This window comes from Chinchilla lanigera, unplaced genomic scaffold (genome assembly GCF_000276665.1).
Source record: "Chinchilla lanigera isolate Chin_1 unplaced genomic scaffold, ChiLan1.0 scaffold00038, whole genome shotgun sequence".
Classification (NCBI taxonomy): Eukaryota; Metazoa; Chordata; class Mammalia; order Rodentia; family Chinchillidae; genus Chinchilla; species Chinchilla lanigera.
In genome coordinates this window covers 15,209,345-15,223,188 of record NW_004955439.1, presented here as the reverse complement: position 1 = coordinate 15,223,188, position 13,844 = coordinate 15,209,345, and the positions used below count along the sequence as shown (strand labels likewise).

The window sequence follows — 13,844 nt, the reverse complement described above, 5'->3', positions numbered from 1 at the left end:
TTGGTGTTTATCAGTCATGGTCTGTCCCATCTGGACTATTATGGTTTGTGTCTATATGTCCCCTCAAAGCCTCAGGTGGTCATAGGTGAGGCTTTTCAGAAGTGGCTGAATCTAGAGTGTATGATGTTGGAATTAATTCTGTGATGTTGGGATTAAGAGTATATGATTACTAAATTAGTACCCTGGTTTGGCACAGTTCTGGGAATGGAAAATGTCAAGACCCTCCTTGAGTGTGAATGTTACTTGCCCCAAGGGCAAGTATCCTGGACAGAATGTAAGTGACAGAAAGAAGCTTGCTGTGGCTGCCTTCTGCTTGCTTTCTCACTGCTTTGCTTCTTTGCTGCCTTCCTGCCTTCTGCCTATCATGAGCTGTTTTTCCTCTGTGATGCTACCCTTCCTTAGAGCCATTCATATGGACTGAAACCTCTACAAACTATGAGCTAAATAAACCTGTCCTCCTTTAACTTTGGAAGTCAGGTATTTTGTCTCAGTAATGAGAAAAGTAACTAAGACTTGAACAAAGACATGTGACATGATCCTTGGAGATAGATGATCTAGATGCACAAAAAGCAGCTGAAGCCAGAGGCAGCTGAGGCAGCAAGGAAAAAATAGAGATCTGTCTACCATAGTCCCTCTCTAACCCTCCACTCGGGCACCCCACTGCAGTTACCTTCATGTAGCACTATTTAACACATGAGAATGGTGCTCTGGTCCTTAGCTTCCACCAGGGCACTGTGTGTGTGTGTGTGTGTGTGTGTGTGTGTGTGTGTGTGTGTGCACGTGCATGTGTATGAAACAAGAGAGAGAGAGAAGACAGACAGAGCATCTTCAGTCCCCCACAGCACCTAGCATGGCCTCAAAGTGGCATTTGTGAACCCCTGATAGAAATGGCCTCTTCCTCCCATGCCAAAGCTGATCTGGAGCCTGGCAAGTTCGTCTTCTGGAGCAGGTGGCAAGATCTGACTGCTCTCTCTAGTCGTGGGCAAGTGAGCAGCTCCACAGGTTTCTCATTCATAGGGTGGTTCCCCTCCACTCCACGTCTCCAGGGACCAACCAGGATGAAGGAGCAACCATGTCTCAGATGTCAGGTGGATCTGGAAACTGAAGGCAGGTGCTAAGGCTATTTCATTGTCCTGGATATATTCAAGCACAGTGGTTATTTTCTACAGCTGGGCAAGCAATGTTTCACATGTATACTGGGATACACCATGGTGGGTAAAGTTGTGTTTTGTTTAAAAGGGTATTACAGTTTGTGTTTAGATGCCCCCCAAAAGCTTCATGCAGTCATGGGGTGGGTTTCTAGAGTTCATGATTGATTCATGGTCCAACACAGGGGCTATGGGTTTGAGTGATACACCTGCCCTGGGGTGGGTATCTTGCATACATTATAAGGGAGGTAAAGAGGCTTGCTCTTGCTGTTCCTCCCTTTTTGCTTTTATTGTTTTTGCTGTCTTCTGCCACCACGAACTGTTGCCCTCTGCCATGTGTCACCCTGCCTTGGAGCCAGCTGAGTATGGACTGGAACCTCTACAAACAGTGAGCAAAATAAACCTTTCCTTCCTTAATTCTGGGCATCAAGTATCTTGTCTCAGCAATGAGAGTAAAGTAACTAAGACAAAATTTGGTACCAGAGAAATGGGGTTGTTGTTGTGACTATACCTGATTATATGGTTGAAGAGCCTTTGGAAATGGCTTGTGGGAAGTGTTTGCAAAGGTTCAGAGATGTTGCCTGAAAGAGTAGTACTAGAATACCACAAGCTGTTCTGTATGGGAGATTCTGGTCAGAGCTGAGAAGACCAGAAAACTGTTAAAGATCAGGCTCAGGAGTTTCCTGCTGCAAAGAAGGACTGCATTGGCTGTTGGACTCCAGATAGTGTATGTTATAGTTTAGCAGAAAGTTTGTCTACGTTTTGCTTGCATCCAGAGACTTTGCCTGAGACTTAGATTAAGGGCAGCTGACTAATTAATCTGGAAGAAGAAATTTCAAGGCAGTCAAATGTTGAGGCAGTGGCATGGCTATTGTTGGGGGCTTTTAGCCAGATTTGTGTTGAAAATCAAGAGCGAAGAGCCCAGCAGGATGATTTAAAACATTGTGAGTTTGGCCAGAAAGGAAGCTCCAATAAAGCTGTGGACTACAAAGATAGAGCTGAGGAAATCTTAATTGCTGAGAAGGAATAGGAGAATATAAAAGATGGCCTGAGAGCATCACAACAAGCAGCAAGTGTCTACCTTTTGCAGGCTCAAAACTGCAAAAGTGAGAGACTGCTTTAAGGAGAAAGCCACAGAGCACCATGTTCCACAATGGCAGAGGCATACACAATTTGTTCCTCAGAATTCAGTGACCAGCAATCCAAGCACTTAACCCCTATAGTCAAAAGAGAGGGATGCCTGGCTACTGCTCCAGCTGGCAGCAGACCTTGGCATCATCCACATGGTGCTGGTTTTAGGTGCATGCAGAATGCAAGAGTTATGAGATTAAAAAGTTTCCACATCAACTTCAGAAGTCCTGGGAGACCAGGCAGTGTGCTAATGAGAAGGCAGTGTGTGAAGCTGTGAGTAAGAAGACAAAGATGCAGTGGAGACCCCAAGAGTTTGGAAAAGGCAGGAACGTGGATCATCTAAGGAAAGCTACAAGGACTGAGCAGAGCAGGCCTAAGATAGAAGCCCTAGGAGCTACAACCACCAGAAGTACCATAGGGGTGGAGCCACATAAGCCCTTTAGAGCTAACAATTTACTACAGATTGCTTCAGACGTTGCATGTGGAACTACAGAACTTAATATTTGCCATGCTGCATGTTGGACTTGCTTTGGTCCCATTCCTCTGTATCCCCGTTTGTACCTTTTAGAATGGTATTGTTTATCTTGTGCCATTGAATGCTGGAAGTATTTGGATTTCATTTATATAGGGTCTCACAGCTAAGAGTTTGCCTTACATCTCGGAGGAGACTTGGGACTTGGACTTTTTAGCAATGCTGAATCTGTTAGGACTTTTGAAACTCTTAGAGATGGACCAAATGCCTTTTGTATAAAGGGATGTGAATGAGTCTTGGGGGAGCTAGGGGCAGAATGCTGTGGTTTGTGTCTAGGTGTCTAGCCTCCTCAAAAGCCTCATGCGGTCTTGGGGTGGGCTTCTAGAGTTTATGATTGATTTATGGTCCAGTGCTGGGATTATCGGTGTGAGTGCTACACCTGCCCTGGGGCAGGTATCTTGCATACAATATAAGGGAAGGAAAGAGCTTTGCTCTTGCTGCTCCTCCCTTTTTCCTCTTGCTGCTTTCGCTGTTTTCCACCACCATGATCTGTTGCCCTCTGCCATGTGCCACTCTGCCTTGGAGCCAGCTGAGTTGGACTGAAAACTCCACAAACAGTGAACCAAATAAACCTTTTTTTCCTTAATTCTGGGTGTAGGGTATTTTGTCTCAGCAATGAGAGAAAAGTAACCAAGACAGAAGGACTCTATTTGAATATGGAATATATCTCAAAGAACAACATATTGGAGCTTTGTCCCCAAAGAGGTGATAAAGCCTTTAAGAGTTAGCCCTTAGTGGGAGGTCTTTGGTTAATTTGGGGGGATCCCAGTCTTTTCCTTTTTCTTTTAGCTTCTTATCTTAAATATGAGTAGCTTTTATACACCACATGCTCTTATTATAATGTGCTACCCTACTCCACCTGAGGCCTAAAGCAATGGGTCTGCCCAATGACAGACAGAACCTCTAACATATGAGGTTTATAAATTGATCATCTCAGGTATTACAGTGGTGGGAAGCTGGCTGATAGAGATGTTGATGGTTCACATGACTCTCCCTAACACTTAAATACCAGGCCCACAATTATAACCCTGTGGATCTGTGGTTTGCTCTTATTGCTACTTTAAACAGGAGTCTGATATTAAAAAGTGTAGGACCCACTCACTCAGAAATTCCAAGGGTAAATCAAGACCATGAGAGGAATCACATTTCTGATCCCCAGGCTTGATGAGTCCTATTAGATGTCATTTGCTTAGCAGGGAGAAAGCAAGGCAAAGCAATTTTAAAGTCTTTTTTTTTTTCTGAGTCATCAAATGGTTACATGAAGACAAAGTAAAAATGTTATTTGTTTCCACAAAATAAACTGTTAGGGAGTTTCCTTTGGTTTCAGCAAGTGTCTGTATCTCAACATTTGGTTCACAGCAAAATTCAAACCCTCGCCTCACATGAAGCTCTGTGACCTGTGAAGGTCTATGTCTCACACTCTCGTCTGACAGTGGAATGCTAACATAGTGACACAGTCTGTGACCACAAGGGGCAAATGACTTAATGTTGGTAAAGTGCTTAGAATAGTCACAAATATTATATAAGGATTTATTAAACTAAAGAAAAACAGAAACAAGAGTACAGAAAGAAATTTTTACACTGGGGAAATAAAGAGTTTCAAAAGTCAGAGTAGTCAACTTGTCCATTGTCTTCCCTGGCTCACAAGGTCACCAAGAGAAGCATTTACAAATTATGAGGTATTATGAAGATGAGCCAGCAGCAACTTTGCTAGTTCAGGGGCAGAAACCAAGCCCCAGTGACCCATAATGATCCCAGCTACAAGAGGAGCACATTTCCTACCACCTTGACAAGGAAGGAAAGACTGAGCCATCTTGCACAGATTTTTTTTTTTTTTTTTTTTTTACAGTTGTTCTGTTTTTTTTTTTTTTTTTTTTTTTTTTTAGATTCATGACTGCATGATTTGGTTTTGCTTACACATCTGCCATCAACTTCTGAGTTGCAGTCTATCCTCAGTATCCACAGGGGATTCCTTCTAGGACTCCTCACAGCTCAGTGCACATTGTACTTTCTTTGACAATGAAGGTCATCGGAATAAAACACAGGGGTAGACTGCAATGGGACAATGAGGTTGGCAAAAGCCAGAACGGGAAGCACAATTCTCCCAGATCAAATGGGGACAAAACCAGCCAGGACTGTGAGATGGAGGCAGTCTCAGGACTAAATGCTGTAGTGGAGAATGGGAGCTTCCCTGAACATGGGAGTCAAAATGCCAGCACTCTGTGCACCATGAGGCAGGAACAGCTCTTAATCACATGGGCAGGAATGGGTTGGAAGAGCCTGGAGAGCTGGTACCACAAACACCTGTGTCTGTGTCAGCACCTTCATCCATACAGGATATGTTTATGCTACCTGCATTTCACACATATGTATGCTGCACAGCATGTTTACTTGTACGTGCACATATATTTACATGTACATGTATAAATGTGTGTGTTGAAGAAATACAAGGAACTTGGAAAGTACTGAAGCTATCTGTGATTGGTTCTGTCCTTTCAATGGATGCCCATCCTGGTGGCCAGATGTGGCTAGACCAAAGAGCCAGAGAAAGGGGCTCTGCTCCAGGTGTCTGCTCCTGCCTGGGGCTTTCCTAGCTCCACCAGCCACTCTCACAGCCCAGGGCTTTAACAAAGGGAATAAAGGATGAACTTGAAAATGCACAATGAATGCTTTAGTTTTTATAAATGTATTACAATAAAAGACAGACTGTCATTAATTCCCCTCAAAATAGTCTCTTTCACTTCAAGCCCACTTATCCCATCGTTCTTGTCACTTTCTGAAGCAATGCCGGAAGTCCTCATTTAGGATTGTCTTCAGTTCGGCTGTTGTGGCTGCCTTGATGTCCTGAATCCACTCAAAATATTTACCTTTCATGTTCGTTTTGACTTTTGGGAAGAGCTGGAATTTACATGGTGCCAGGTCATGAGAATAGTGTGGATAAGAACATACTGTAATATTTTTTATAAGCCCGACTTTCTGTGGGATGGCCTCAGCAGCAGCATTCAACATCTTTTTTATCATACCTTGGAAAGACAGTCACAAAAGAGGGTTTCCAGAATTGCTTAAGAAAGTGACAAGAACAGGGGCTGGGGATTTAGCTCGGCGGCAAAAGCGCCTGCCTGGCAAGCGCAAGGTCGTGAGTTCGGTTCCCGGTACCGGAGAAAGAAAGTGACAAGAACAAAACAGGGCATGGTGACACACACCTGTAATCCCAGATATGGAAGGCTGAGGCAGGAGGTTTGCTGAAAGTTTGAGGCCAACCTGGAATACATAGTGAGTTCAAAGACAGCTTGGAATAGAAAGACTCTATGTCAACAAAAAAAAAAAAAAAAAAAAAAAGGAAAGTGGTAAAAACAATGAGTAAATGTTTTTGAAGAAGGGGGAGAATTTCGCAGTGTGGGTGTCACATGGTGCAGCCTATGAAATATCTCCACTGTTGGAGGGCAAGTCTCAATCTTGGCTCTTCGGGGTATGGAGGGCACAAGCAGTTCGCTGACATCACTAGAGCTGGGGCTCAGCAGGTACCTCCAGCACAGCCGGCCATCGAGAAGACTTCCCCGAGACCCCGGAGGCTGCTGTATGAGGTCTTCAAGGCCTTCTGCCATGCCTCTCCCCACCTACTCCCACCTGACAGCCACAGATGCAATGTGGAGCAGACAAGACTCCAATCAGGTGCAGCACACCTTGGCACACGGGGGCTCAAATAGGGCCTGAAGTAATGACAACGCACTTAACTTCCAATAGGTTATAGAAGATGATATCCACAGTTCCCTCTGGCTCTTTCTCTCTGAGACCATGATGTAGAAAGTGTTGGCCTAAACTGGAGTAGAGGGAGTGAGATGTCAGGCTGGCATTTAAAGAATGAGAATGTGAGGAGCGTCCCACATTTTTGAAAGGCATATGGCTGGCACTGCGCCTCGTTCTGCTGCTGTGAGTGTGGCTGTCCTTCATCCTCTGCTCTCCTATAAGGGTAGGGAAGCAGGGGCACAGCCCTCATGGCAACATGATCCGCACTGCTTGTCAGGGATACACAAGATGCTCCCCACTGCTTCTGCTTTGCTGCAGGTCAGTGCCAAAATGGCTGTGGTTATAATAGAAAAATTCACAGGTGGATCACTGATTCCAAATAGAACTAACACAGTTAGGGGCCACATTGGTGGGAACAGGACAGGAGTGGGATAGCTGCCTGAGAGGACAAAATAAAACCCCAGGTGCAATAAACTACCACCTTTTGTAGTGTGTCAGGTTGTTATCTTACCCTAGTGTTCTTTTCAACAGACCAACATGAGATCCTGATAAAACCACAGAAGCAAAATGTCTGCATAAAATGAAAAATCATTGCCAAAGAAAACCTAACTAGGCTCTGTAGCATCACTTGCTCTAGCAACTTAAAACATTACTTATTTTAGAGATCCCATAGCTGACCAATGTAGCTTTGTTATCTCTAGCTTTGTTTGAGATAACATCTCTGATGTGTGGCTTATGATAACAGTTGCCTGAAGGTTACTTTCACAGTGAAAACACTGCCCTTCTGGCTTCAGGATACAGAAATCTGATGAGTGACTAAGATGGGAGAAAGGCTTGGAAATGCTATCTTTCTGTTGTGTCTGTCTCTATTGTTTTACCTCCTCTGCATACATCACTAGTTTCTGCTGAGGTGCAATACATAGACTCTGCAAGATCAGCTAAGGATTGGGTACAGGAAAGCTGTGTTCCTCTCTTTAGTGATTGTTCAGGGATAGAGCATAGGAAACCCTGTTCTCCTTGTTGACTGCCAGTCCTGTTCGAGAAGCTTCCCTCAGTACCTTACCTGCCCAATGGATGCCCAGTTCTACCTGATGCTCCCTGAAGTCCTAAGGGACTTCTCCTATGACCCAGGTACCCCTTCTTGACTTTGTTCACATGTCCAGGGATGTGTCTCCCTCTGTCCTCCCAGCTGCTTGCAGAACTGTTCCATAAGTCACTGGATCAGGAGTGGATGAGGAGTTCCTTTGCTAGGGGTTTTCCAGGCTAGGGGGTTCTGCATGAATACTCAGTTTCATTTTAGAATTTTTGTTTCCAAAAACAAACTTATGTGTTTTGTTCCCTATGTTTAAGCCATTTCTTCCATGCCACCTTTTACCTCCACCCTATCAATGCCATCAGAAAACAAAATAGATCTGTAAGTCTGTACTTCACATGCTTCAGGCCTTACAATGGAGACAAAGAATAATTCAACAAGAGAGACAAAAACAAACTTCTCTGTATTAATCAGTACAAACAGCTCAGAGGAGGAAAGATTTATTTTAACTGATGGTTGGGAGGTTTCAGTCCATGGTCAACTGGCTCCATTGCTTGTAGACCTGCAGCAAAGGAGAAACACTGTGGTGGTAGGATATAGCAGAGGAAAGTGGTTCACCCTGCTGCAGCCTGGCAGCAGGGAGAATGGCAAAGAGCCAAAGAAGAAGGGTCCAGGTACTAGATATGGTCCTCAAAGTCATGCCTCTATGACCCACTCCCTTGAACTAGGCCCTACCTCCTAAGTCTCTATCACCTTTCAGTAATGGTGTCAAACTATGATCTCATCAATAGTTAATCCACTTGATGAAGTTAGAGCCCTCATGATCCAGAAGTCTACAGAGACAACCAATGGCTTTTACTAACTTCCGAAATATTTCTCAGTCCAATCAAGTTGACAATCCAGCTTAACCATCTGAATCTTCCTTATTGTCAAGATCAGAATTGGTTTGGTCCAGGATGAGAAAGATCAAAGCATGGACAGAAGAAGGTAAGACAAAAAAGAGTTGCAGAATTCTAATCTGAAAGCTAATTTTGTGACTCTGATGGGATGGTTGCTGTTCACCAGCATTCTGCAGACTGCCACCTGTGTCAGGCAAAAGGTCTCAGAGAGAAGCTTGGAAGGGTGACTATTCAGCCGGTATTTGCAGCACCCTTTATGTCTTGTTCCTGGGTCTCAGCACATTGCAGCTAAGTTATTTTTCAAAGGATTAAGTTTGAATCATTTCTTATTTCATTTGCATATAAAAGTATCTGACAAAAGAACAGATTATTTCACAAATTATTAAGGATGAGAAACAATATAAATAAATACACATGCACAGGCCCTGATGTCAGATAGGCAGCAATGGGCATGTGTCATGGGCACATCACATATTCTGTCTCAGAGCAAACCTTAGAGCTGCTTTCATTCTTTACCCACAGACCACTTTTCTTTTTGTGAAATCATAACTTCGGTCTATACTGCTACATTATAAGAATCAAATACGGCCATGTTCCTGTGAGCCATCCAGCACCAAGTCTGGGAGAACAACACTCTTTGCTTGTCAGGGTCCATGGAATCCAGAGATCACTGAATCAATAGACCAGTGAGCAGAACAACTGTGAAAAACAGGACACATATGTTCATTCCAAAGAAAAAGAGGGGACACAAGAAGGCTCTTCAGCAGACAGAGGAAGTGCCCCCACCATTCCCTTCTGATCTGGTTGAGGCTGGGAGCATCAACAAAGACAGTGTCCTCCCATGTGGATTCTAACATACTTCATCTCTTTCCTAAAATGTCTTTTTATAAAGCAAACTCAATAAAAATTGACATCATGATAGAAAAAGAAAAATATGTAATTAGTTGTTAATCTGGAGGCAACGTGCAAGCTCCATTAGGAAAAATACATAAAAGACACTATTGGTTGTGATTGCTACATTGGCTGCCTCCATGACAACCCTGGAGAAACAGTAGGCTTTTGCATATGCTAAGCAAGCACTACCACTGAGCTGCATCCAGCATTTCTCATGGCAGTCTTTACCCCAAACGTAAGAGATTCCTATCTGCCAAGATTAAGGTAAATCTTGAAAGTACGGTGTTATAGTTTATATCACAATGTCCTCCCAAAGCCTCATGCACTCATAGGTGGGGCTTTTGGAAGGTGACTGGGTCAGGGGTGTGACACTGACCAATGGGCTAGTCCACTGATGAGTCCACAGCTAAGTGTGATGTTGGGAGATAAAGTCTAGTTGGAGGAGGTGGGTCACTGGGTGTTTGGACTGGAAGGTTCTATCTCCCTTCCTCCTCCCTAAATCTCTCTCTGCTTCCTGCTGCCATACCATCAACTGTTTCTCCTCTGCTATGCCTCTCAGCCTTGGAACCAGCAGACTATAGACTGAAATATCTACAAACTGTGAGTCAAAATAAACTTGCTTCTTAGAGTTGTGGGTGTCAGGTATTGTGTCTCAGCAATGAGAAAGTAACTGACACCTGGACTGGCTCACCAGGGCTAAGTGCACTGAGAGGATTTGCTTCCATGTTAGCCTTATATTGCCTGATGCTAGGATGTGGTCTGGAAGCATTATCCTCATGGAAACAACGGAATTCTTGTAGTTTCCATTCTACACATGGCCTTGTGGATAATGCCTTGAAGGACATCAACGATGTGTGCAGGAATGACTTCTCAGGAATATTCTACTAGCTCCATCATCATCTCTGAATTCCACTATCATCTCCCACTAGACCCATCTTGACCCCTTTACCTAGTCCATTTCTATGACCAGAGGAAAAGGAGACAATCAATAGAAATGTCCTATGCATTTGGGGTGTCTAGGCTAAGCATGGATTGTGAGCATACATATAATAAGGAAACTTTTGATTTCTCAAGAAACATAAATCCTTTCACATCTGTACAAACCCAAGTGAAATTTTGCTAACAATCACCAACTAAAGTGTAGCTCTCTTGTTCCTAAGCAGTTTATAAACTAGACTGAAAAGAGATTATGAGGAAAGGCACAATTGGATACACTTCTCTAACTTTGTTTCTGAGCTCATTTACATTAGGGTGCAATTCAATATAGTATTCAGGCCTTTGTCCAACCACTTAGATAAGAACAATTATAACCACTCTGAGAAAGTATATAGCCGTAGATTGGCTAATATGAACCACACAATTCTACCAGCACAATTTTTGTGTCTTGCAAGGAAACTCGATTCTGCAAGATAATGCACCAAGAAACTCTTATTGAACCACTTAGCATCCGGGTATTTGTAAAACATGCTCAGACACACACAGGAGAACTACAGCTCTCACAAAATAAGACAGCAGGGCTCAGAGGGAAGCACTGTTTATTTTGCTATCTGACATTCAGCAGCCAAGTGTTTAGGGTACTTTCTGCCAGGGGTATAGAACTTGGCACTGCCTGGGTCTTCTGCACACGGAGGGGGTGGGAAGAGGCCTGCCACTGTAGGTTACTGGCTACCCTACAGTTCGACCTGCTTCTGTGAGAGAAGGCATCCTTCTCTTAGAAGACCTTTCTTATTTATTTATTACTTTTTAACTTCCAGAAAGCTGGCAAATAGGCTAGCACAAGTCAGGAATATTTTTGTGGGCCGGGGATATAGCTCAGTGACATAAGTGCCTGTCTGGCAAGTGCAAGGTCCTGAGTTTGATTCCCATTACAAAAAAAAAAAAAGGATTATTTTTGTGGAATATGAGCCACCTGGTAGTTCAACACTTTAAGATAGATTAACAGAGGCCCAGCAAGAATCTCCCTGCCTGGCTGCTGTGGATTCTCAGCCCTAATCACTGTCTCAGGTGCTGTTATCACCACTTGTATCATGGGACAGAGGCATTGACACAAACACAAAACTGTCTTAGAAACCATCCTACTAATAATGTTTCTAACAAAAATAGATTGCTGTTCAAAACATTGTAGAAATTCATCCTCACCTAAAATACTCACGTTAGGCTGAATTCCTAAACAGGTTCTGCTGAGCACCTATCTGTCCAGGCGCAAGCGTCCGCAAGCCGGAAGGTATCAACTACACATCCAGAAAGTGGTTGTTGGTGGGTGACATTCATGTCTGGCTATCACCTCATTTGCCATTTATGACCCCTACTTATTTGAAGTCACATAATAGGTACTTTGAAGGAAGATGGCACATAAAATCATATCTGTAGTACCCCAGAGATCCACAGATTCTGATGAAATCCCCCAGGGGTGTATAGCACAATGCAGTGTCCAGCTCAGCAGGCAGGCACACTCCTGCTGTGTGGAGACATTGTTGCACAACTCAGCACACTCCTGTCCTTTCCAGGGTCAAAAAATTTACACTTTACTCTATAGAGTTCCACTCCTCTGCAAGCACACCACACTTCGGCTTGCAAGACCTAGGCAGTGTAAAACCACCAAAGGAATTGAGAAAGACCACATGTTTAGCATTTTTAAAGACTGTAACTTACATTTGCCTGGAGAAAACCCTGCATGATGTTTCTTACCTCTGCAGAGGCAGCTGCTTGTGTCTCAGCTGAGGTCGCATCGCCTTTGCCCTGGAAAAACAGAAAAGGGAAATAGAAGCTGTGTAAGTCTCAGGATATATTTCCAGTGCACAACTTCATCGTTAAGGATGCTACAAAGAGTACCAACCAAGCCTCGGAACTTTTTGTGCCTGAACATTAATCTCCACATGACTTTGTGTGGCTCTGGGAGCCGCTTTAACTTGTAGAAAGCTCTTTAGAGAAGACCTGAAGAGGGGAACTTGCAGCTTTTGTGTAACTTTTAAAATTCCACCAGAGGAAGTGATGATATTTCCAACACTGACCTCAAAAGTCAACTGATAAAGGTCACTTGCTTAAGCTCCTGAGGCACAGCATCCACCCACTGGCAGGGCTGGGCAGATCTTTAGAGCTGCTTCATCCCTCACGGCATCAAAGATGCTAGCTCCAGTGACTTTAATCTGCAAGCGTATACCTAGGCAGAATTCTAATCGTGCTGACTCCCTGACTTCCAAATCTAGGAACACATCCATCTAGGACTCCTCTCCTTCTCCCAAATCTCTTTTAGGCTGGAATGATTTGGATGTTACAATGGAGGACAGAAATCATGGCCATCCTGATCTCTGTGCATACAATATTCAGGGGCTACGTTTCCATCTTCTATTTGATACAGGGCTTTTTCCTGCTCTGTTTGTCCTGTGCCCTCTGTCCCTTGGCTCAGATCCACTAACAAGTAAGAGATAAAGAAAAAGCCAAAATTTAAATTCATCTCACTTTCTCCTTGCTAATAACTACAGTTCAAATGTTAGAAGAGCATTAGGATTACCATCTAATCAAGGTAGGAAGTGTGAGAAGATTTGATGTATCTCTGCTGCCTCCAGCAGTCCCCGGTTGCCAGCACCACAAACTTTGAGGTGTATCCTCCACCCCGAACATGTTATTGGAGAAGGTAGCTGGGAGTTACCAAGAGAGGCAGGAGAGGGCATAAAGGGACATCATGCCTCAAGGCCCAAGGACACACTCAGCTGGAGGGTGCCAGAGACCAGCAGGTAATCCTGACTGCTGAACAACCCAGTTTGGTGCCTTCTTCTTTCCTGCTCTTACCTCTTAAATACCTGTTAAATTTTTTACTCCCCAATGGGACAGTATATCGAAATACCTTTAGCATAATTTTAATATCATCATGATTACTGAGCTGACATAGAACTCTTTGTACAAACAATTGTCTTCCAGGAGTACTCCGTGAAGAGAAAATTTGACAATTCAGCAGATAGCTGTGAGTAAAATACATGAAAATGGTCAAATATTTTGGTGTTTTGTTTACTTGAAATAATGTTACAGAAATTTGTAGGTAAATGATAGATATACACCTTAGGAAAAGGTACAGATTGTGGCTGTTCTTGAAACTTAGACCAGGAGCCAGCGTCCTGTCAAGAGTGTGGATTGCCAGCAGTGAAGCCTCCATGAAGCTGGAATTTCCAGGCAGGATAACCAGGCTGCACTTGATCCTCCAGGGCCTTTTAACTTTGGCCTTTAAGTGAACCTGACAGGACACTTTGCCACTGCAGAAGGCAGTTAGGTCTCTGTCAGTGTCCCTGTCTGCTGGGTGATAGATGATCCTGAGGACTCATACAAGTTCCCCTAAATGCACATTTAAATAGTGGTGGGCAAGAAGCTAATAGGAGCCATGCCTGTGTGCCATTTTTTAAACAAAATTATACATAGGGTTCTAGAAATTTTTTGATACTTTCCAGCGGTGGCTTGGCTGGAGTATC

General features: G+C 43.7%; 1 protein-coding gene across 1 annotated transcript in view; it reads right to left on the bottom strand.

Moving 5' to 3' along the window:
• The window catches only part of Rps6ka2 (ribosomal protein S6 kinase, 90kDa, polypeptide 2), a 276,424-nt gene extending 264,117 nt beyond the window's left edge, over positions 1–12,307 (bottom strand). Inside the window, exons 1-2 of the mRNA XM_013517373.1 lie at positions 12,221–12,307; positions 12,073–12,123 (exon numbers count right to left, since the gene is read on the bottom strand). Of these exons, the coding sequence (XP_013372827.1) occupies positions 12,073–12,123; positions 12,221–12,262 (93 nt within the window). The 5' untranslated portion in view covers positions 12,263–12,307. The remainder of the gene's footprint in view (positions 1–12,072; positions 12,124–12,220) is intronic.
• Between the last annotated feature and the right edge of the window lie 1,537 nt (positions 12,308–13,844).